The sequence below is a fragment of the Apis cerana genome, linkage group LG7 (assembly GCF_029169275.1).
Source record: "Apis cerana isolate GH-2021 linkage group LG7, AcerK_1.0, whole genome shotgun sequence".
Classification (NCBI taxonomy): Eukaryota; Metazoa; Arthropoda; class Insecta; order Hymenoptera; family Apidae; genus Apis; species Apis cerana.
The window spans coordinates 5,894,938-5,921,818 of NC_083858.1; the positions used below are offsets into that span (position 1 = coordinate 5,894,938).

General features: G+C 22.1%; 1 protein-coding gene across 3 annotated transcripts in view; it reads left to right on the plus strand.

Annotated features, from left to right (window-relative positions):
* The window catches only part of LOC107993189 (S phase cyclin A-associated protein in the endoplasmic reticulum), a 44,751-nt gene that overhangs the window by 6,346 nt on the left and 11,524 nt on the right, over nucleotides 1-26,881 (plus strand). For 2 of the 3 annotated variants that reach the window (XR_009830488.1, XM_062076952.1), the window contains exons 10-12: nucleotides 587-710; nucleotides 6,371-6,534; nucleotides 25,205-25,628. Coding sequence is in view for 2 of the 3 variants with exons in the window: in XM_062076952.1 (XP_061932936.1) it covers nucleotides 587-710; nucleotides 6,371-6,534; nucleotides 25,205-25,628 (712 nt within the window). In the remaining variant the exon portion in view is untranslated. Of the gene's footprint in view, nucleotides 1-586; nucleotides 711-6,370; nucleotides 6,535-25,204; nucleotides 25,629-26,233; nucleotides 26,422-26,881 lie in introns of all 3 variants that reach the window. The other variant, XM_062076953.1, reaches the window with a different exon arrangement.

Consider the following 26,881-nt stretch of genomic DNA (forward strand, 5'->3'; position numbering starts at 1 on the left):
AAAAATTGCAATCTTTTTTAAAATTGATTTTAAACAAAAATTGTGAATTTTAGAAAAAATGATTTTATATATTAAAATCTATTAAAATATATTAAAATATATATTAAAATATATTAAAATCTATAAATAATAATTAGTGAAGGTTAAAAATCAGATATATTAAAGAGCATAATTAATATAAAGCAACTTCAATATTTAATATAATTAATGTAAAGCAACAAAAATTGTATAGAAGATTGTAAAAAAGATCCGATTAATTTATTGACAATATCAAATAATAATTCACTTTCTCATCAACACTTTTTTTATAATAACAAATGAATATAATATATTATATTATATTTAAAAAATATATTATAATTCGATAAAACAAATGAAAATTATTGATTGATTTTTATTTTAAACTGGTTGCTATTGAATGATTTTTCCTAAATATTGTTTAAAACATTTATTTTAAATAATTTAATATATAATATTTACTTTAATATTTATATATCATAAAATTATATTCATTTAAATTAAGATTGTGTATATATATAAATTTATTTTATTCATTCTTATCTTCCAAATATAAATTTTTGTTTAGAAGTATCCTTTCGGTATGCCGAGTATTTAAATTGAGTGTCAATGAAAATGACACTAACATTGAAGCAGTTTTGTCAAGTAATAAAATCCTTATTATCTTGGATCTTTTACTTCAGCATTTAGAGGTATGTTGAACATTATTGTTTTGTAAAATTATTATTTCTATGTTTTGTGAAATAATTGTTTGAAATTTTTAGTATACTTTTATTTTTTTTGTATCCATAAAATAGTTTGGAATGATACATATATAAACTTTCATAAATTTCAAAATAATTAATAACGCATTATAAATATTTTAAGAGATATCAGTAATTTTTTTAATTTTTCTCATTTATTTATTTATTTATTTATTTTTATATTACTTATTTCAATTATAAAGCTATTTATATATAGTTTGATTATTTCTTTGTGAGAAACGATTTTTTTTAGAAATCGCTTATTTTATAAATTTCTTTTATTTCAATATTGTAATTAAAAATAATATCTTACATAAATATTAATATTCATAAATAAATTTATTATATTAAATGATCTGGACATACAAAAAATAATACAGAAAATTTTTGAATTTGAAATATTCTAAATTGAATTATGTAAAAAATGTAAGAAAATATAACTAATTTTTAAATTCAATTTTCTTGAAAAAAGGTTTTGAGTGAAAAATGTTATATTTTTTATTTGAATTTACATTTCCATTTTTTTTTTTTATTTAATTTTAAATCATCCATTTGGCAGTTATACCATCAGTTACAAGACACCCTATATAATCAATGATCTCATGTGAATAGTGTCAAATAAATCGGGAGTCCATGCGGCGAGTAAATTTTTTTTTTGGTATGTTCGTTTTTCGTGTTCATTTTGAGATTGGTAAATAAACGAAGGCAAAAACCATCATGCCTGTCCTGTTCGACTTGTCAAAATAAGGATTAAGAGTCTTAGGGTCTGGTTTGCGTTCTTTGCTTCAGAGTTCGGAATATTTAACATTGCGAATCGTTTATGTGTTGAAAATCGATTAGCTGAATATCAAAATCTATTAAAATTTTGGCTATAGATATTAAATTGTACTTACAGAATAAAGAATTTAATATTTTCTATTCTTTATATTTTTCTTCTTTTATTCTGATCTGTCTTTTATTCTGATTTGAAGGAAATAAAGTAACTTTATTTAGAATATAAAATTTCTTTTCAATTTTGATTTAAAAAAAAAATTAAAAAGTGAGTTGCAAATAATGTTTATGAAATTAAAATTAACAATAATTTATTTTTTATTTGTCTTATTCCAGAAATATGGATAAATATAAGAATTAGAATTTTGGATCTTTATCGATTTTTTTAGTCAATAGAAAAAAATGTTAGTTATTATTTTTTAAAAATATTATTTATTATTATTATTAATTTTCAATAAATAAATGACATATAAGGAAGAATTAGATTGAAAATAGAAAATCAAGATTGAAATATATATATTTTGACTGACTTACGTATTATTAAATTTTTAATTTTTATATAATTTTAATGTTGTTCTGAAAATATTATGAAGATAAAAAATCAGATAAAAATTAATATAATTATTGATAATGTTTTTAATAATAATATTTTACAATATTTAAACAATTATTAATTTTAATGATTTTTATTTCTCACTTATAATATAATGATTTCTTGGTAACAATTTACTTATATATTTAATAATTTTTATTTCTCACTTATAATATAATATCCAGATTTTATAATATATATGTATACTTATATACATATATAGAAATAGATTGTTTTCTGTATATATTTCAAATAATTTTTTTTTCTACTTTATATTTGTTATAATTAATAACAAATTAACTAATTGAAAGCAACTTAGAAAATAATTTAATTATATGAATAATTATTTATTTAATAATAAACCTGGAAAACATTTAAATATTTAGATATAAATTATTTAAATAAACTATATTTTTATATTTTGTATTTTTTTCTGATGACATTAATTTATTAATAATTTATTAATTTTTATTAATAATTTTTAATTTACTAATTTAAAAATTCTACTTTATTTTATTTTTATTTTATTTTATTTTATTTTATTTTATTTTATTTTATTAATATTAATTAATATTATTTATTAATATTTTATTTTTATTAATAAATCTTTCTATATTTTCTTTGTTCTACATTTTTCCTTATTTATATAATTTTTTTTCTTATATCAATATAATATATTTTTTTTTTGATTTTTTTTTATACTTCATTTTTTGTATTTCTTTTCTGCTTGCTCAATGATTGCTTCATTCAACAATTTTCGAGACATATGTTCAATCGATTCGTTTTTACTTAGATTGCCAATTGGAAAGACCAAACGATCGGCCATACGTTCGAAGTCAATCGTTTCGCTCGATGATCCGTCGTAATCGGTCTACGAATTCACCATCGTGATTTCAAAATTGATTTTTCACGCTTTATAGATACGGCACTGGCGCCTTCCTTCTCCTGTTTTTCCCCCGGGAATCCCCCTCCGCAAATGCATTAGCGGCGAGAGAGCTTTTAGTGACGTCACCCACGCACATACACACACATTCACATCTCTGCATACGTACACGGATATAGCATGTATACATGGACAGGCTGGGGAATCAGGTTATACAGTGAAAGGAGCGTGTGTTCCATGTAGAATGTGCGTGGGTACTTTTGTTGCTGCTTCCATCAAGCTCCGTTTTCGAGGAGTCGGCCTAATCTTTTGTCTCGTTCTTCTATCGACAGTTTTTCAACGACTTCTTCGCACGTCTCAGAATTTGTCTGTTCCTTATATTTTACCGTATAAACTTTTCTCGGCTTTATCCGATTCGCGCGAAAACGATCGCGATATTTTCGAGTTTATAGTTGGAACGTAAGAAAGCATTTTTATTTAAATATTTTTATTTACATTTTAAAGAAGCCTGACATTTAATTAAAAATATTTAAATAATAAGACGATTTCCCTCAAATTTCATGATTAATTCTTTTATTATTAGGACAGTTATTATTAGGATCGATTAATATACAATTTTTCATAATAAAATAAAAAAAGATAAGAAATACATTAAAGAAGAATTCTTACGGATATTATATTCATGATTTTATAAATTTAAATTTTATAATAAACGAATTTAGAATAATTTTTTTTTTTTAGATATTTTTAGAAATCGTATTATTTTTAATTTTTTATTAATTTTTAATTTTAGATCAATGTATTAATCAATAATATTTTTTGTTTTTTATAACTACCGAAAAATATTTTTTGTTGAAACGATATCATCGATATAAAACAATTAAAATCTTTAAATATTTTTATAAAGAAATAAATTTAATTTTCAATCCTCTATTCCATATTCCTATCAATTTTTCAATTTGACTGAAAGTTTTTTAAGAAAAGAGGTTTGTTATATTATTAAAGTCCAAAAAGAATCACAGTCTAGCTCATTACGCAAAGAGATTGATTGTCTTGTAGGGTCCACGAATGTCTTTCAATCTCGTCCGTTGGGCAAGCACAAATTTACAAATTCCCAAGTCGTTCGCTACTCTCCCCTGTTTGTTCCTTTTCTTTAGTTTTTTATCAATTTCTCTTCTCGAAGAAATAAGGCAAGAAATAAATTCTATTGGAACTGGACCGAATAAAAAAAGAAAAAAAATAAGAAAATTTTTTTTTTAATCTAGCTTAGACTTAGAATTATATATAAACAAAGCGGATTTGATTATAATATATTGAATTAATTGAATTATTTGATTTTTCAATATATTTAAATTCTATAAGGAATTTATAAATTTATTTCTATTTTGAAACGAGAGAGCAGTCGGATATATCAAATTTTCCATTTTTTAAAGAACAATTTTAAAATTCAAAACACTTTAATTCAATTATATTTTATTAAATTTGAGTTTTTATTTATAATTTTAATTTTATATATTTTCAGCTTAATATATTTTGAATTTTTCGATTAAAATATCGATGTTTATTGTTCTCAATCAGTTATTCTTTTTTAAAATTCCGTAGATTTATCATTCATTATTAAATGTTTTTTTTTATCTTTTTCCTTTCTTTTTCATGTACATTAATCTATCTCTTTTTAATAGAAGAATTGAGAATAATCATATTTTTTTCTATAATTTTTAAAATAAAAAATAAATAAAATTAGTTTCAAATGAAGAAAAAAATTATTATTTTAAAATTCATTTTTGTAATCTAAATGAGATGAAACAAAAGAACAAATATATAAATTATTAAGATATAATGTAAAAATATATTTTTTTTATGCGCGAATATATGTAGGTATATGTTTTCATCATACAAATTTTATTTCTTTAACCAGCAAAAATGTTCTCTACGCGTTTTTAAAACTTCTACTCCGTAATCGGATTTTTTAATATAACACGATTTATACTTCATTTCAATTACGCAACTGAAAAGCTTTATATGGTAAAAAATTCATGCAAAAGATATTACTTCATATATTTAAATGGCCTGACAAAAGCTTTTTTCTCATGGAATTTGTCCTCTTTTTTTTTTTTTTTTTTATTTTTATATAAAAATGGAAATCCTTCTCTCTTCCGTAATCTTTTCATCAGAAAGGTTATAAAACTTTCTGAAACTTTCACGAAAAAAAATTCACGATTTTTAAATATATTTTTCTTAACATGATTAATAACTTGTTAATAAAAAAATAAATAAAAAAGACAAAATAAAGAGAAAAAGAGAATAATTCGCGTTAAATCAAATTAAACAAGTGACGAATTTCAACGTTAAAAAATTAAATGGTTCATGAGTTGCACAACGATTTTTATCCTAAAACATAAACGAATACGGGGAAACGTGAAACGTTAAGTGTTCTTCGAAGGACTTATCAAATTTGTCGAGGCTGAACCGTTTAGAGGCCATATTCTCCAGGATTCTTATCGTTACCTTCCGACTCGTTACTTCTAATTTAGCATTTTAAATGTCGCCTATATGTATGTGTCGTTGATCTTCCACTTCAATGGACTGATATCAGTGACTCAACATGCTTGGAATTCGCTTTCTTGAGGCATCCGCTGATCTTTCGGCCATTTGGAAACACGCGACCACCCGACTAGTAGCTGTTCTTCCAAGTCGGACATTACGATTTCGTCAGAATTAGTTTCGATGATCGCTTGACAAACTTTTAGACCTTTTAGAAAACTGATATCAATTCTTAAAAGGAATAAGTTAGACGAATATTCTACTTAGGATGGGGATGTTTTTCAGTCAATCAGCTTATGGAACATAGAATATTTCTTTCTTAACACTGGTCATTTTAATCCCTTTAATTGATTTTTTTAAAAACTAAACAAGTTTACTTTTGTTTTCATTACATATAAATATTGAATAATTTTAAACAAATACATAAAAGAATAAATAATTAGATTTTTTAAATATAAACAAATAATATATTTAAAAAATATATATATTAACAAATATTCAAGAAATATTTTTTCAATTCTTGTTTGTGCGTATATAATTTTATTTCAATTAATGATCATGAGTCGATATTTAAAGGAAAATATCTATTAACAAATAAAAATCTATTGATTTTAATTGAATATGTTATAACGTTACGATAGATAGATTAAGATAGATTTGCATTCTAATCTTTAACAATAATTTAAATATAATAAATAAATAATTTTTTTTTAAATTATTTAATTTAAATAAAAATTGTTTTATTTAAAATAGTAAAAGTTTATCTATAAGATAATCTGATTATAAAGAAAATTAAACAATAAAATATTTTGTTCATAGATATTCGCAAAACTTGACGACCAGATCCAGATACAGGAGGTATCCGGTAATTCAACCGGAAATGGAATCGTAGCTAGCAGCCTGATGCAATTGCTATGCAGTTTGGTCCCGGAGGAACCTTTTGAAAAATCGGCATTGCAAACACGAGTTCAGGATATTGCTGGGTGAGTAGTTGAAATGTATCGTGATGTACCTCTATCTTTTGCTACAAGATCTTAAAAATTTGACGTTTAAATTTCGGATCGATCATATTTTATACATCGATATCATTTTTATTTTTAAAGAAGTATATTATTTAAAAGTAATTGTATATATTAAAAAAAAAGCATATTATGTATACTTTTCTTGAATTGAAATTTAAAAAAGATATATAAAACAGAAAGGACATAAACATTAACATTTTATTATAATATTTTGAAAATTTTCTCTGGATAAAATAAAAAATGAGTCATGAATTCATTTTTTAAAGTATTTTTTTCAAATATATCATGTTAAACTATTTTTTTTATAAGCGTACTATTGTTTTCCTTTTGAAGTTCTTTGAATTCATGAACAAATTATCTTCGAGTATTCTAACATCTAAGTATTATTATAAATATAAAATAAAACATAAATAAAACTATAGAAAAAAATTTAAATTATATAATGTTGCAAATAATAAAATATTTAGAAAATGAATTACAATATAACTAAACTTAAAAGTATTAACGATTAGTTAATTATATTTATTAATTAGTTATATTTTATTATTTAAATTATATTTAAAAGATTCAAGTTAAAGATTAAACCAAAAAAAAAAGCATGAAAAATATTGATTACATATATACTTATTATATATAGGCGAAAGTAGCTCCGATGAATATCTCGAACATTTTAATATCTTTATTATTGTTTGATATAGAAATATAAATGATACAGCTGTATATATTTCTCTAGAAACAATTGGAAGTTAGTAATAGTATGCAGGCTAAGCGAATTAAATAATCAATTTTCTTCAATATATTGAATATGATATTATTGAGACCATCAAATATCAATATTTGTTTATTAAATGTTTTATTGATTTTAATATTAATAATTTAATATTTTAAGATTTTTAAACATTTAGCTAATTTTCTTTTATATTATATAAAAAATATTGAAATATGATAAAAATATTAAATGAAATCAATCGATTATTCTCGAATACTTTTAAAAGATTTCAAATATTTATATTACAACATATAAAATTAAATATTTTTCAGTTAAAATTTCAGTTAAAAAATTTAATCAGTTAAATTTATAATAATCCAAATTTAAAATAATCCAAAATGAATTTCGGATTACGGGAATTTATACTTTTGAATCATAATATAGCAATATATTATAGCATATTATATTATATTATATATATATTATAGCAATATCAAACAACGCAACACATTATAAATTATTTTAGATTTATATTTAGATTATTTATTATTAACTAAATGTTTAATTGTTGTCATCTTTGCTCGTGATTTAAATTTAAAAAATACATTTTGTATTTGAAAAATGAATAAAAACGAAATTAACATTTTCTAATTAAAGATAAATTTCTTATAAAAAATATAATTATTACGAATAAAAAAGTTGTGTTAAAAATCTTTTTAATAAAAAAGAGAAAAACAATAAGACAAGCAATAGATACAATGCATTCTTTACGAAGAAATCTTCTAAGATTAGATTTAAGATGCAAAGATTAGATATGTAATATTATAAATATATAAATATTGATGCATCAAATTTATATTATTATTATGATGTCTAGGCTAATACAAACATCTAAAAAAAAATTAAAATTATTAGAAATACATTTTTTAATTGTGTATAAACAGAGATTTCACTTTATTTATTTTTTTAAAATTATTTAAGAAATATGTTTTTTATTTCATTTATAATGAATCAGAAAATTTTTATGTGTAATGAGAAATTTTATTAAATTTATTATATTTTATAAATTTATCTTTTTTTATATCTTATTTAAATAATTAGGGCTATATTCTTTTTTTCTACAATTTTAAAACATTAACAATAAGAGAAAGTTATTTTAAAGAATATCAAAAAATCATATTATTCATTATATTTATACATTATATGTTTATATTATTAGAAAATATTTTAATTTTTATTTTGATTAAAATTTTAAATCATATATTCCATATGAAATATATGATATGATGAATAACTAATAGATTTTCAAATATTTATAATGTTATATAAATATTAATATCATCTATTATTTTTAACTTCTCAATTTTCAATCAAAACATTTTAATATATCTCCATTTATTTTATAAATATAAGAAATGATTTTTCTAATTTTCATATTAATTTCACGGTACTTAAATACATAAGATTAAAATTTTTTTTTTTAATAATCTTCAAATTGGATATTTGTATAAAGTTTTATCATTTCAGGATATCTTTTCATTTCCTTTACATGATAAAATCATTTCTAGCCTTCCATTAAGTATGTATGTAGTAGAAACTGCGATATTTGAAATCTAATTGCGTGCGTTAAATTATGAATATATATTTAATTTAAACATACTAGTATTTATAATGAAATTCAAACACCATTTGTTATGAAAATAACGTAAAATATTGAAAATTTTTTGAAGACAAAAGAAAAACTTATAATATATTAAAATAGAATTTTAATTATCAGTAATTATTTTTAATTAATTTATTTTTTTAAATATAAATGACATTAAGATAATTATAAAATATATGTCATTTTATTATTATATATTTGTAATCAAGCTATTAAATTTGATGACAATTAATTTTGCACAAATTATAATTAATATCTTGAATAAATTATATTCTTCATTTTATTATTTATTTAAAATAAAATTTCCCAATAAAATTCTTATAAAACTCTTTCAATAAAATTTCTATTCTTCTCTATGTTAAAATTTTTTCTACTCAAACTTTACCATTTATATATTATGCAAATAAAAGCTCACAGGATTTCTTTGAGATGAACAGCGGGAAAAATCTTTAACATTTTGACAAGCATGGACCACCCTGTAGAAAAAAACATGACGATTCTGTAGCTGAATTTAATACGCGAGTCAAGGCAAAGTGACAAGGTGCAAACTGTTTTCGTTGCATCCTCTGAGATTTGATTTTCACTAGGAAGAAGCGTTGCACCTGGATCAACTTCCTTTTGCGAGACCTCCCAATTGGTTGGTTAATCCTTTCCCTCTGCATAGAAATTATTTTGTTTCTTTTGTCTTTATTATTAGAATTATTTTCAATTTTTAAGAATTGTTTTTAAAAATTATAACACCAAAATTCTAATTATAATAAATGTTTAATTTGAAAAATTTTGTAAATATAAATGATAGACAAATAGAGCATATCATACATATATGATATAAGTATTATATTTATAAATAAAATTTTTTTATTATTATATTATATTATTTATAAGATCAATATTTATTTATATTTTATCAGATAATTTTTAATTCAAAAAATAATAGAATTAATAGATTTTATAGTTTTATTTTTTTATATTTTTTAATAATAACAAGTTATTAAAAATATTTTTTTAATATATAGGATATCTTTGAAATTATAGAAATGACCGGATATTGTTTCTATATACAAAAATAAATCGAAAAAAAAGAATAATATTTTTTAAATAAATCAAATTTAGACAAAAATTGATTAATTTCCATTTGAATATTAATAAGTCTATTTTAGATATGAAAACAAGCAAAAATTATGGAATAAAATTTTATGATTTATATCTTTATTTCGAAAATCGAAATTGAATATTTGCCAACGAAATTTAAACTTAATTTTCTGGGAAATTAATTTTTAAATTAAAAAAATTTATTTTATATGTTTTACTTTTTACATAAAGAATTATCTTTTATCGATAATTCATTCCTATCTAATTGCTTTTGAATTTGAAAAATTTTCAAATTTAATTTTGATATCTAAAAATAAAATTTTAAAATGTTATTCTTCTTTTTCGTTATTTATTTTTGCATGTAGAATCATCAATCATGTCGTTTATATCATAATTTTGGAAACACCCTATATTATTCGTTGAATCTGAAAATTTCGAGTTTAGTTCAACATTGAGTAATGACCGATGAAAGCATGATTAGAATGATTACTGGCCGGTCGCCAGTCGAATTATTATGATTAATTTCCTGCCGATGCAAGAATGACCTAGTCATGATTTTTACTCACCAGCAAGATTGCTTTTCACCTTTAAAATGTGCAGATGTTTAAAGATAATCGATCATTTCCTACTTTGTAATACATATTTGAGAATTGTTAAATGCATTCATTGCTATTAATTTTTTAAAAATATATTTTCTATATTATGATTAAAATTTGTATACAATAATTTTTATAATATGTATTATTTATAAATTAATTTTTTATAAATTAATATTTTAATAAAAATAATTTTATAATATTTTAAAATATTTTCTATATTATTAAGAATTATTTTAAACTTTTAAAAAGAAAAAAATAACAAGAATATATATAATATAAATTGCAAATTATTGTGCTATATTGCAGTTAATTAATATTTTATTTTTTCTTTCTCACGTAATTTTTCTAATTTTTTCTAATTTTCGTAGTTTGAATCAAGAAAATAAATAGATACCGTGACAACATTGATCTTTATGTTTCATTTAACCATATTAATTACTAGTAAACTTTTCATTCAGAAAATAAGATTATATGGTCATAAAAAGAAATTGGATTAGTTATCAATTACTTATTTCTCAGTTTCACAATCTATGATTAAAGAATCATATACCGAGAAATTATACTTTTCAGAGAAATTATTTTCTTGTTCTTAAGCGAAAAATGATAAATGGTTTTTTTGTCATAAATCGATGTTACAAAACAAGAAGCATAATACCACCATCGTTTCTTGTTTCTTTTACCGACATATACGGTCTATAATACATTCTACGGAGCTACTACAAATTTAAAATGATTTATTATTGCATGAAGAAGTTATACTTTTATCAAGGAAGTTGTGTTAAAATGATTTTTGTTACATAATATAAGAGTGCTAAGATTTTTATGACAAAAAGCAGATGTTCTAACTGTTATGCAGTTATTTATATATTATGATATAGTTTATAGAAATAATTAATCAAGTGATTTGATATTTTAAGATCTTATAGTATTTATGTATTAGAATAGTATTTAGAATTAATTTTATATTGATATAAATGAAATTTATAGTAAATTAGGGTATCTTAGATAGGATATCTTTTCTTTATTTTTATTTTTATTTTCCATTATTATTTTTTTTTGTTAATTTAATTTTTTGTTAAAATTTATCAAAAATTATAATGATATCATTATATTATAATAAATTATTTCATCTAATTGAAATTAATTAATCAAAGAATGAATAAAAGGTAAAATATGAATAGATGAATTAATATATAATGATTTTCAATCGTTCAATTTAATTATAAATTCAATTATAAAATCACTATAATAAGAGAAATGAATTTGAAAAATGATATCATACAAATATTCTTATGAAACTTATTAAAAATATATGGAAGATTTCAATTGAAATATGTGGTCATTAAAGAGTTAATATTATAATATTTTGAAATGCATAAACATACATAATTTACATTATGAGTGTGATTAATGTTTGTATACTGGATCTATAATTTCTGCTATATATATAATTGAACATTATAAAGTAGCGAATTAAATGTAACTATATAAATGTACATTAAACTCATTTAAATAATTACATAATTTTAAAAGAAAATTTTTTTCATAAAAAAATTAAAATAAAATTTAATTAAAACTTAATTAAATATCCACAAAAAAAATATTTTTTGATTTAAATGATTTTTTAATCGAGATCAATTAATTATTATCAAGATCATCATACTGAATGATGATATGATATGAAGATTTTATTTGATTATATTTATTTGTTTATTAAAAGATTATTAAGCTAACTTAATCAAAATTCAATACCGAAATGAATTAGAACCGAATGAAATTAGAAATTAAATAAATTTTTATTTGATAGCAATTAATTTATATTAATTCTAAGTTTAATTTTATTTCGAATCAAAATTAAATAAAAATTTTTAATTTAAATTGTTAACCGATTTTGGATTAAGTCGAATTTGAGCTAATTTTTTTTAATTTGATTATAACTATAATTTATTTAGCAATAAATCTAATTAAAACTAATCTAACCTAAATTGTTTCAAAAAAAAGTTTTTCAATAATTTTTTAATCAACACGTCATATAAAATTTTATAATATTACTCAGGATATTGACTTTGATAATATATTAAAAAAATTTTCAAGATGAGGGATTTATAAAGATTTTTTTTAAATAATTACCCAACAAATTTAAATTTTACTTTCTCTAAGAAAATAATAATAAATAATAATATCCAAAAAAAATAATAATATAAAAGATAAATTGAATTGTTAAAATGAATTCAATTAGGCAAATAATTAAAATTGTAAACAAGATTAGACAATACTTCAGATATAATTTATCGTAGAAGAAAAAACGAGATTTAATTCACAATTTAATATAATCGAGAACTCTTGAAGACTATGATAATCGGAGCTCAAGAGAAAATCGGTGAAGTAATTGCTAGAACGCTCCTAGAAAAATCAGTCAGCAAACACTCTTATTATTAATCCCGATGAGTTGATCGAACAGACGTTCACAAAGCTCATTCCCTTTCACCTTCTGAGATATTGATATAGTTTTAATCGAAGTATGATCAACTGAGCAATTGGTAATTTACTTATGAGATGTATACGACCATTTTGTGAATATGTTTTCTGAATCTTCTTTGAGATTTCAGAAAGAGGAGGATTATGAAAATTAATAAGAAATAATCTAAAATTGAGAAATGTAAATATTATTCCTGTTAAATCTTGTTAATTACAACTTGTCTGGTTAAGAATTTAATTATTTTGCATTAGAAATTTCAAAATACACATAATTTATATTTCTTCTATATTTAACATTATATATATGTATATGTGTATAAATATAGATATAAACATAAATTTACCAAAGATTTTTTTTTTTTTGGTTTGCTTTATTTTCTTTATTTGTAAAAAATTAATGAAAATAAACTTTACTTCAATTTTTTAATTAGATATAACATTTGTTTTCAAATAAAATGAATTTAATTATTTATAAATATTAATTCAATATATATTGTAATATTTATTAAATTAAATTATATTATATTTATTTCATAGAAAAATTAATGAAAATAAACTTTACTTCAATTTTTTAATTAGATATAACATTTGTTTTCAAATAAAATGAATTTAATTATTTTTTAAATATTAATTCAATATATATTGTAATATTTATTAAATTAAATTATATTATATTTATTTCATAGAAAAATAAAATATATGTATAAAATATATAAAGAAAATAAAAGTATGTCAGTTTGTAAAATCGTTACCCTCTTTATAGTAGCCTATTTCTCCCTTGTAAATCAGAGTTTACTTTCGTTAATTGAAACGGCCATGAAAGGAAGATGAAACGCTTTCAGTTTTTGTTTTCCTTTAAAATAGAATTAACCAGGCTTTCGATCAGCTTATCGGTATTTACATCTAAAAATGTATGCTCAGAATGCATAAATTTAATATAAATATTATATTTGTAGCAAATTATATTTGTAACAATTATTGTTTACTCTTATTCATTTTACTGATTATTATTACACACACACATATATATTTTAATCAGATTATTACTAAACATCAAATCATCAACTAAATCAACTATATCAAGATGATAATATTTAATATTATTCATTTTTTCTTTTCTTTTTTTCTTTTTTTCTCTTCTTTCTTACTTTTGCGTATATTGTTAAAATTAAATATGTGTAAATTCAATAATATATATAATAAAATCAAGATCAATTAATCTCATTGAAAATGATTATTTATAAACATAATTTATAAACCTTAGATATAGAAATACTATCTTTGTTTAAAATTCAGTTCATTAAATCCAAAATTTTAGAATAAATTCTGTTATATATATATAATTATAATTTTATTTACATTATATTATACATTTATTCGATATTACTCGATTTTGTCTAGATTTCTTATACTGTTTTTTAGAATTTAAAATTATTTCTAAACAACGAAGTTATTATTGTTAAAATTGAATTATTGAAGTATATTGAATGTATTTGTTAGAATTGAAGACTATATTCGAATCATAATATATAATCGTCAATCAAAAAAGATAGAAAAGAAGTGGTGTATTGGAAATACAGCTTATCGAGAAAATAAGACTATAAGAGCGTCTTTGCCATAGCAAGTACAGAAAAAAAAGCAGAAACGCTTTTTAGAACGGCCAAACTAAATTATCAGATCTAACAGTAACGCCGTTATATTAAAATAGATTTTCTTGCTGTTCAAAAGGAGAGAAAGGTAGGTTGTCATCTCCGACATAACTTTGTTTCGCGCAATTCCCAATTTAATCATGTCATACTAAAGTACATTTTTTTATTTATTTTCTCTATAAAACGGTACTCTGTAATATGATACTTGTTCATATTTAGTTTTATTGCCATAACTATTTTTAATATTTTGTAACCTCATTTGATTCATAAAATATTTATCATCGAAAAAAAATTTAATCAAATGATTAGAAAGGAGAATGTTTCTTTTTTAAATATTAAATATGTTTCTATATATTATAATGAAACATAATAATAGAAGATTTTTTTGTTTTAAATAATTTGAACTTATTAAAAGTTTTATTTTAGAATTTTTATTTATGAGAATTATATTTTATCTATTAATCCTGTGAAAAAAGATCCTTTTAATCCTTCGAAATTCTATGTTTGATCTAAATTTTTATATATATCGTTTTATTTCTTTTTTTTTAAAAAAAAGATTAATGTGAAACAAATTCTTCAAAATAATTTAAACCTAAAATTTATAAATTTGAACTTTACAATTTAAAAAATTTGCAAACCAAATTAAATTTTAATATTTATTTAAACTTTTTCTTCTTAAATTTAAAATCGAATGATATTTTCCTTTTTGAACAAAATTTAAATGACAACGCGGTATAGCTGCAATAGAGAAAAGCTTAGAAATTTAGGCGGGGCGAATCTGAAAGCGAGACAGAGGAAAGAGAAATCGTTAGTGGTTGAAGGAGAACGGGGCAAGAAGAAAAAAATATCGCGGGGGGTGAATGAGCGAGGCGGGTTGAGTACGTAATCTGCTAATGGACTCTCCCTTTCTCCCTCTCCTTCTTTTTCGTCGTCCAAATTCACCCTCACTCGGCGTACAGCTGCCTCTAACCCTCCTTCGATCTTCCTAGACTCGACTCATCTTCCGATTCTCTCTACTTTTTATTCTTCTTTCTTTTTTTTTTCCTCTTTCTCTTTTTTTTTCTTTTTTCTTTTTCTTACCTATGCGTGGCTACTACTGAAACTATAAAATGATATTTGAAGATATTGGTGGATTGTGATTATTATGGGATAGTAAAAATAATAATAAAAATGGATTTTTTAATATTTATAAAATTTTTAATTGATATTTAAACGATTCTATATAAGATAGCTTCGATATTATAACAATTTGATAAAAGTATATAACAAAATATTTTTAATTTTATTCTAAAAAGAATAATATGTTTATATTGATTGATCAGAAAGTCATAATTATTGTTAATATTCTTTTAAATTTTTTAAAAATCAGAATAAATTTCAAAATAAATGAATCACATAAATGAATCAAATTAATTGAAACTAGTTGTAAAGAAATGTATCTACTTTTTAATTGAATTATTTAAGTCTATTTGTTATATACTTAAAATCATATATAATGATTTAAATGATTTTTGTTGATTAGTTTATTATTTTTTTTACATACTATAAAGTTTATTGGAATTTTTATATTTTATTTGTATTTTTTGTATTTCTTTATATATTATATCTTATCTTGTATATTTGTGTATATGTGTAAATGTTAACTAATATTTGAATTGTTTCTATTTTTAATTTACGTATACAATACAGTTACATATAATTATATATATAAAAAATTAATATTTGTGTAATCACTAAATTTATATAATTTGTTTTAATTTGAATAAATAATGAATTAAAAAAATAATACAAATATTAATTTCATTAATGATGAACTTTATTTCAAGAATTTTTTTTATTTTTTCTTAAAAAATTCTATATTTAACATAATACTTTTAAATTTTTATTATTTTAGCAAAGAAATAAGTTATCTTCGAAATAAAGATATTAAAATTAGATCATTTAATTTTTTTGCGCAAATTTTTCTATGTTTTTTCTTCACTACTAATAAACAAAAGTAAAACTTTTAACTTGAGATTATATTTTGTTAATATCAAATATATACATATATAAAAAATAAATATAGAAAGTAAGAAAGTAATGAAAACTAAAAAAAAAAAACTAGATAATTCTTCGTTTTTTTTATGTTTCAATTTAAATTTTAAATAAAATAATAAATGATAATTCAATTCATAAATATAGAGTGGAATATTAATATTTATCTTAAATAAAAATGTTATGAAATGTTATGAAATGTTAATAAAAAGATATCACATATGATATGAATTTAGATGATTGCCAAAGCATAATAACTATATTTTTAATTTAGATATTAATGAATTAAATAATGATTAAAATAAGTAAATCATTATATATTTTACATATACTTTTTATGCTATATTATGGTTGTTTTATTGAATTTTTCTTTTGAATTGAAGCATAAATATTAAACTTTTTTAAAAATATCTTATGTCACAAAATAAAATATTTTAGTATAAAATAAAATGGAATATCTATAGGAAAAATTAGAAGTTCTTTTAATATATATTTATTCTTTCTTAAAATCATTAGACTGAAATTGCATTAATATATTGATTGCTGGCTCATAAAAATAATACTAATACGAAAAAATAAAATAATTTATATATTTATGATTATTATTTATTAAAAATTTGTCTATTTCTGGATTAACTTTAATTAATATTTTCCGTATTATATTTTTGTGTTTATATTTAATTATTTTTTATAACTATTATATAAGTCAATTTTTGACTTTAAAAAAATAAAGATTTTGATTTAAAAATATTTTAGTTTATTTTAGCGAGAACGATATTTCGATACGTGCAGAAAATCCATATTTTTCTTTATAACTAAATATTTTTTAAGATTAAATTTTATTTTTTCTTAATATCAAACTTAAGATTTTTATATAATCTTATTTTCTCTTAACATCAAATTTAAGACTTTTATATAAAATGAATTTGATATTTGTTTTTCTTTTTTTGTCTGTACAATTTAAAAAAAAATGTTTCAATTTAGCTAATTTTCCTAATAGAATATAATATTTACGATTAATTTCTAAAATTTATTGAAAATAAAATAAATTTATTTGAAAATATAAGTAGTAGAAAAAATGTATTTTGCTTAATTTCTTTTGCAAATTAAAAAACATAAAAACATATGAAAAAATATAGGTAATAATTACACATAAGATAATCTATAATAATTGAATAATTAAATAATTGATACTTAAAAATTTTTAACAAGATAGAGATATCCATAATAATAGTTAACATAGATAATAATGACAACAGTAATGGGAACTGCGGGATTGAAGCAGTATTTGATCAGGTTGGATAGGGTGCTGAGTAGGAATAGACAGCACGGCTGCTTCTGTTCCCATTCTGCTCAGTACCAAATTTCACACTTATCTATTATCCTTCCATAATGTTTCTTGTTGACAGAGACAACTTTAAATGGCGCAAGGAAAGCGTACAATGATTTTCTTCACAAAATATTCTCAGGATTTCAATTTGTTTTTGATTTGATTTTATTATTTAATATTAAAGTTTTTTTATATATGCATCGTGCGTTTTTATTCGTATTTATTTAAAAAAATAATATAAGATTTTTGACAATGAACATCTTTTTTTTAAAATTTTTTATTGTTTTCTTTTTAAATCTCTTGTTTAAAATATATTTTTCCTATTTGCCAAATTTTTTCAGAAAAAATATTTATAAAATTTTTTAAACATATTCATCTAAAATAATTTATGAGAAAGCAAATGCTAATCGATTTATATAATATCAAAAAAATTTGGCAAAATTCAAATAAAATTTAAAAAAGTTATTCAAATAAAAATTTACTTACAATTGCTATTCAATACATTCCGTTTTTTTTTTACCAGAAATCATTTTTTGAATAGTTTTGTTAAATAATTTATTGAATAAAAGAACAATTGATAATGAAATTTCAAAGCACCCTATAGATTCGCATCCTTCTGACTCTGTCATAGCAGGACTGGATTGTATGTATAGAGTAGTAGGATTCACCTCATCCCTCGGGCTACCGAAATCCCAGCGTGAATGCATTACGCGTCAACGAACTCGGAGTAGCAATATCCTGAGTTGCTGGATGTTGGAGTATGGGGATTATAATACATTACCAATTCGAACGCCTCGATCATTTGACCTTGTTTCAGATTTTATTTCGCGTATTAGTCTCATTCATTTGATTTCAATATTTTATTATGATAGTTTATACGGTTGTGCCTGAATGTGTAAAAATGCAATTTTTATTAAACTATAATTGCTCCAAAAGTGCATTATTATATATTATATATATATTAGTTTATTATAATATGTAAATGCCATATAATGCTATATAATTCTATATAATAATTTTAATTTAAATTTATCTAATCATATATAAAATTAAATTACAGTTTAATTTTAATACTTTATTTATGCTTTTTATAATTTTGTATATTTTTCATATTATAATTTAATATCTTTTACATCTATATGTTACATCTATAATCTTTTAATAATGAAAATATTTTAAATATTAAGAAAATAATTTCTTTCAAATAAATAAAGTTAAAAATAATTTGAATAATATTATAAGAATAATATTTTTTCTTAAATTTTATCAAAATATATTTTATATATAAAATATATAATTTATATGTACGTCGCATTATATAGATCATTGTTGATACTACAGAATAAAAGGTGAGGGCCAAAAAGGGGATACTGAAATTCGGTAGCGGAGACACTTGTCAATGGCAGGCCAGGGGTCGATTTCAGGGGTTTCAGATCTAGACGATGATTCTGTAAATATTGTAACAAGTGTGCCATCATTGCCACGTCTGGCATTGATGTGCTTTGTTAATCGATTGGTTCATCGAAAATTTTTAATTGTTGAAGTATTTGTTGAAATATTTTAGTTTCTATTAATTTATTAATTTTTACTCTTAAAAAATTTTTACTCTACTATTAATGATTCTTTTAAAATATATTAGTAGATTAAATATAAAATTAAGATAAAAATAAACAAAAGAGTATATTGGATTCTTATATATATTCATATCATTACATATTATAATTGATTTATATATGAAACAAATATATGAAACTTATTATATCGATAATTATTAATTTTTTAATTTTTATATTCTATTGTATAATTTTATTTCATAGAATACAAATAATTTTATTATTTTTTACTTATGTGCATATATAAAATTATATATTGCAATCATTAATGTTATTACAGTTATCGATTTAGACATTAATAAAAAAATATGGTATTTATCATTTTTCATCGTGAATTCTAGACGATATACAGTTGTCATTTTCACACTTTCACCATTTCGTTGTATAAACATCCATTGTAGATGCAGTGAATGATACTTCTGCCAGGCACATTTGCCACTTGCAGAAAAGGACTTTGGACTTTAAATGGGTCTTTTACATTAAACCAGAATCTGTATGTATAATAAATAAATATTTTTGAAGAAGTTAACTTTTTTTAATTAATGAATTAAAATTTTTAATTAGTGAATCATTGAATAATATAAATATATTTTGTGATATGAATTATATTAGATACAACTTTTTCTGTCAATTTTTATTGATCTTTTTTTTATTCGTATGTTTAGAGAACAAGATAAAAGATTTTTCATGAAATAGATTCGGGATTTAAGTAATTCTTAGTAATAGAGATAAAAAACTTACGAGAAAAATTTAAATAATAAGAATAAAAATTCATTAGATTGATAATTGAAAATACTTTTATGCAATATATTAACATAATATGTACGTATATTTTTATTTTACAATTTTTTATTTATTTTGATTTATAATTTTTTATTTCAGTTATTAGAAATATTTTATTAAAATATTATAAAGTATTTTTTATATAAAAGTGCTACAATGTTTATATAAATAGCTTAAATAAAAATAAATTATCTTTATAATTAATTATTTTATAATGATTTATGTGTGTATATATATATATATATATATATATTATATATATATATGTAACATTATTAATATGTTACATATAATCAATATGTATAATATAATATGTATAATATAATCTTTATAAATTCTTGAAAATGATATAAAATGAAATTAACATAATTGTATCTTATCCGTGATAAATCAATATAATTGCTCATATATATATATATATAAATAGAATAGAACATAAATAGAACATGAAACATTATTCTCCATAAGCAATCCATAAAAACGTATCCATATACATTCGATTGAAAAAATAGCGTAACGTTCATCCATGAATATGTAAATTAATTTTTTTGATTAGTTAGTTCGAGATTCTGGATTGCACCTTAATATGCACTACGAAATTGCGTAAGCTGATGCAAGGATGGAGGCAAGCACTAGTATCTAAAGATATGCACCCCTGTGCTCTCACTATGAAATAATCATATGGTTAGCTAATGGTAGCGCTGGGGTAGCGATTGCTCTGACTGCTGCGGCTTCCATAAGGCGTTTGGGGAAAATAATAAATAAATTCAATGTATTTGCTCGAACCCTCCACAAATATTCAATGATAGATCGGAATCTTAAGGGGAGTGATGATGCATAGGCCAAACCTTAGAAATGGTCAATGAAGATTAAAAGAACAAATCTTTCTGCGTTTCTTTCGAATTATTGCTGTCATACTATTTACTTAACTAGTATACGAAATTATAATTCATATATATATATATATATATATATATATATAGCGGATTTTTATTCACATATATTTGTAATGCGGTTTATAAATATAAACATAGATGTTAAAAATTATATATATAATTTTTATTATGTAATTTTGATTATATGATAATGTTTTGCATTCTGGTCGAAATTTTATCTTGTAAGTATTATTATTCCTACTACATTCTTAAGAATGTTTTCATGAGCCAAACTATCAAATTAATATTTCTAATAAAAATTTTATATATCTATTTCTATTTCAATCTTAATTATTAATATTAATATTTTAATCTATCTTTCTATTTATTTCATAGATCTTGTCTTATAATTCATAAATCAATAAAGAAGGGATTATATTATATTAACTTTATTATATTACAATTAGAAATTTGCAAATGTGATATAATGCAGATGATATAATTTATTAATTAATTATTCTTAATTATTTTGTAGTCTTAAAGTTAATAAAATTTATTTATCATAAAATTTACAATATTGTTAATTTTTTTAATATAATAATTTTAAAAAATTAATAAATTTAAAAAGAGATCATCATGTAAATTCTAATTATTTTACAGATTTCTTGTATCTTGAATTTTAACCATATAGATCAATTCATTCGAGCAAAATTATTCTATACTGAGACACGTCCTAGAGCATGGACCCTTTACTGGCTATCATTCATGTTATTATAGGTTATAGGGTGTATCTACAATTTGAGTGGTTCTAATCCACGCGCGCATCTCGCTGCATTTTATTAGCGTATTTACCGAATCCCTTGGGATACTGACAAAAGTATCGGTATTATCGGTTGTTCGTGTTCGTCCATTTCGTCGTTTCTATCATCGCAGTGACAGAGCTTAAGCGTCTTTGCTTTTATATCTATCGATGAATTATGCAACAATGAGATGAATCAATATTGCTTGCAAATTCTCTCTTCGATCTCTCATCCGATTTGTTTCATTAGTGCTAAGACATAAAGATAAATAAAACTTAATTTTTCTAAAAGCAATTAAATTTATTTTTTACATTTAACAATATATATAGATATATTATATTTTTAATTAATTAAATTTTATATTATTATATTTTTATAAAATAGCTTTAAATATTAACATATTTTTTTTATGTACTCTATTCTATTTTTTTATAGCATTTTTTTGTTTTATATTTTTTACGAAGAAATATATATATATATTTAAAATTTTAAAATGTGAAAATGTTAAAAAAATTATTGTATATATTCTATCAAATTATATCTATCATTTTTTAGTATAATATATATATCAAATATTATTTAATGTAAATTTTAATAAAATTTTTTATAACAATTTCCAAAAATTATTTTTTATTATATTATTACGTATATGGTTTTAACAATCATAACTTTAAAAATACACAATTTGACTTATTTTTTATTGATATTATTATTATATTCAATTTTTCTTTCTTTTTAAAAATATATATTTATTTTTGATAATTTTAAATAATTTATTAATTAATAATATTTTTTGTTTGGAATTGGAATTAATAAATTAATAAATTATAACTAATCTTTTATAATTATAATTAAAATCAGATAAAAAACCAAAATAACTTTGATGATCATTGTAAAAAAAACTGATTTCTTTAAATGACATTAAAAACTATTTCAAGATGGAATTCTAACACTAGGACATAAAATAAATAAATAGGAGAATAAAATAGGAAAGTTACAGAAAAATAGAGAAGATCCATATAATAAAAAAAACGAAAAGAATTTTTGAGACAATCTGATTTAAAAAATATATGTACAATAAATCAAGATAAAAATTATTGATCTGTATTATCTGTAATATCTGTACTATCTGTAAATATCACGTGCCATTTTCTCGTTGACTGAACTTTACTTTTGGACTCTTGTAGCCGTTACAAGTCTCTCCTCTTCGTTAATCGCCTCATTGAGCATCGCTTTAAACAGACGCACCTTCAATTGTTTGTAATTAATAACTCGCCTAACCCCCTTATAACTCGCCCAAACGACATATCTATGTGACTATGGTAGCATAGGACCATGCCATTATCAAGTCCTAAGTAAGGGTTGCCTTTTCTATCGAAAAGTTTCCGGGTCACGGAGAAAGAAAGTCTGCGAATGTCGCGCGTGTGTATGTCGAGTTCAGTATCGATGGATTAGCTTCCAGCTAGTTATGATTAGAGGAGACAGTTGGCCCTCGACCGGACTACTTCATATTCCAATACTCATCGGCGTCAGGCAAGCGCAATTCGGCCGTGTCGGTGTTTCGATGGAAAGGGAACAGCGATAATACGCACTGACAGCCGCGCAAAACCCTCGACAACCCTGTCGCTGGGGGGTCACGAGTAAAATGAAGGGCGGATGGGTGCCGTAGGAGAAAAGAAAAACATATACAACAACCCGATAGAATGAGCATCGCATGCGCCGACGTTTGTTCCCTATTCTGACGGCCTGTGCGCGCAGAATTACCCACTGATGTTATAATCCTCTCGTGTTACGCCGTCGCACATGCTGTCCTGTAAGCAATACATTGTTTTTTTTTCTTTTCTTTCTTTCTCTTTCTATCTTTCTGATCTTTGTGCCTGTTACATCCTCCCTTCCTCCCATCGTTTTATGACGCCAGATCTATCGATACCCATATGCACACTTTGCCACCGCCAACGAGAAACACAGTATAGTTTGTTGCGTTGCTTGCTGAGCGGGACAGATTTTTGTTGAATCGGAATTAACGAACGATTGACGTTAGCGTTACTTCGATATCAATGCATATTGTCAAGGAATTTGAGCACATTGATAAAAACGAAGTGACAGTTGGATGTGATATTTTGTTTTAGAATTTTTACTTGAGGATTTAAAAGAGATGAGCCGATTTTTTTGGAGAATTGATTTATGTTGTCGAATAATCATAAAAAAAATTAATTAAAATTTTTGGATTTAGATTTTATTCTGAAAAATATGATAATTATTTACGAAAATTATCAGCCTTCGTGATTTTAAAAAATTTTTTTTTATACCAAGTATAACATTTTTTGATATTTATCTTATCAATTATTGTATATGTATTATTGTATATGTATACTAAAAAGCATTATAAAGATTTTACTAATCCTTAATTTTCATTAAAAGTTGTTAATATAATTAATTTAACCAAATTTAGACTATGAAATCAGAAATTAAATAAATAATTTTTATTGACATCAATTATGTTAATTTAATTTTACTTCATATCAAAATTAAATAAAAATTCATTTGGTTGATTTAATAATTTGTATTAGATTTAGACTAGTATTTCCAATTACTATAAAGTAGCCAATTATAATTATCTGCAATAAATTTGATTAAAATTAAATCTAAATTATTTTATTTATAAGAAAAATTTATAATGAACCATCACTATATAAAATCTTTATACTATTATTCATAATAGTATAATGATTTTAATAATATATTAAAAAATTATCAGAATAGAGAATAGTACTTTTTTGTATAATTATCGAAAATATCATATAAATATTATTTTTAAATGATTTTTTTTTGCTAAAATATATTAAAAAAATGCAAAAAGATAATATCTATTAAAGTATCATTCATATATATCATAGAAAATTGTAAATATAATATATATATATATATATCAGCAAATAAATAATTTTTCTTTTTTTCTAATCAATTTTAATAACTATAATAATTGTTATATCATTTGTATTTCAGATATTTGGTAGCAGGGGGATTAATAGATCGAGTATCTTGTCATAGTCGAGCTTTGATCGAGAGCGATTTTTTTGTGGAGCAGGACCACGAATCGCCAGTTTTATTGTCCTCATACGATTTGCTATTCCGCATCTGCTGTCATTTAAAGAAATCAACGGATCAAGAGACAGGAATTATTAATGAGAGTAATAATAACGTTGAACAGACCAATGTTGAATCGCATCTTCTCTCAACGTTATCTTCGACTGAAGCTGCAGGTGCGATTGGTGCACTCTACGCAGCAGTTGCACTCACGCCACAAAATCAGAAAGGATCTTCTCCTACTCCTAATCAGACTATGGTGTCACAGTCTACGAGGATTCTGATTGTTCGCAGTCTTAGGCTACTTAAATCGATCGCCGGATTAAATATTCAAAAATTACAGGTAAGATTAGATATAATTTCTAATTGCTAATAATTAATATAAATTCGAAATGTGAAGGTTATTGTATACAACATTTTTCTTTTCTTAAAAAAAAGAATCAAACAAAAAGTTTAAATAAGAAGTTCTAAAAAATTTAAAAAAGTTTAATTTGATTTGTGTTCATAATGATATTCGAATTAATAAAATCGAATTAATAAAAATTATCATTTAATGTAGGAGAAAAAACGAAAGTTGCTCAATTTATCTTATACAATAATTAAAATTTTTATAGTGACTATTTTTATTTGTGGCTAAAAATCTAAATTTATTTTCAATATATATTAGAATATTCAGATTATACATTTACATTATAAATACATTTCAGAAAAAAACAAAATTTTATCTTAGAAAAACAAAGCTTGATTCTTTCTTCCCAAACATCGATAGTCCTCTTTATTAGATTGAGTACTGTAAAAAGTGCAATAGAGATATATCGTGTATCAGAGGGGTTCGTCTGCCAAGATAGAAAGCCCTCCCGTGAAGTCTGCAATGATCAAACCACGAATTGAATCGAAAGCTCGCGCCCCCATCCACAAAAACCATAAGGGCTATCCTGTGTCCCATAGGAGAACCTGCTGAGTCTCATGGGGTACCGTCTCGATTATCCTTGCGGTCCATACAGGCAGCGTTTGCCGAAAAACCAACGTTTATTATCTATTCTCTTTGACTTTCTGACAACGATGTCTGGCTGTTCTCTAATCTCTATGGGAATCTGTCTCTTACTCCTCAAAGAGATTCGGATCGTTGAATAGAGGTGATAGTTCATAACTTATCGTCATATTTTCTGAATTTTTGTGTCGAAATATTAATCTTTTAATTATATAATTTAGTTAGAATTATAGAATAAATAGAAATATAACAATTATTGAGAACAGAGAGCATAATATGATTATATTTTAATATGATTATTTGAAATGTATTAATGATAAAAGAATGTTTATGAAAAATCAAAATTTATGAACAGATTAAAAAAATCTTTAAATAGATTTATTTCATTTTTTTATGCTATAATGTCTATTAAAATATAAATATTTTATATTTTTTTACATAAGTTATTATGAATATTGAAAAAATGAAACAAGTCTCTATAGTCTCTATTTAAGCTATATTGTTTAATTATTATATTCATAATAATTTGATTTCATAAATATTCGCAGTTTAATGATAACAATCTAACAATTTTTCTTTATATCTACACTATGCAACTGCTTGGG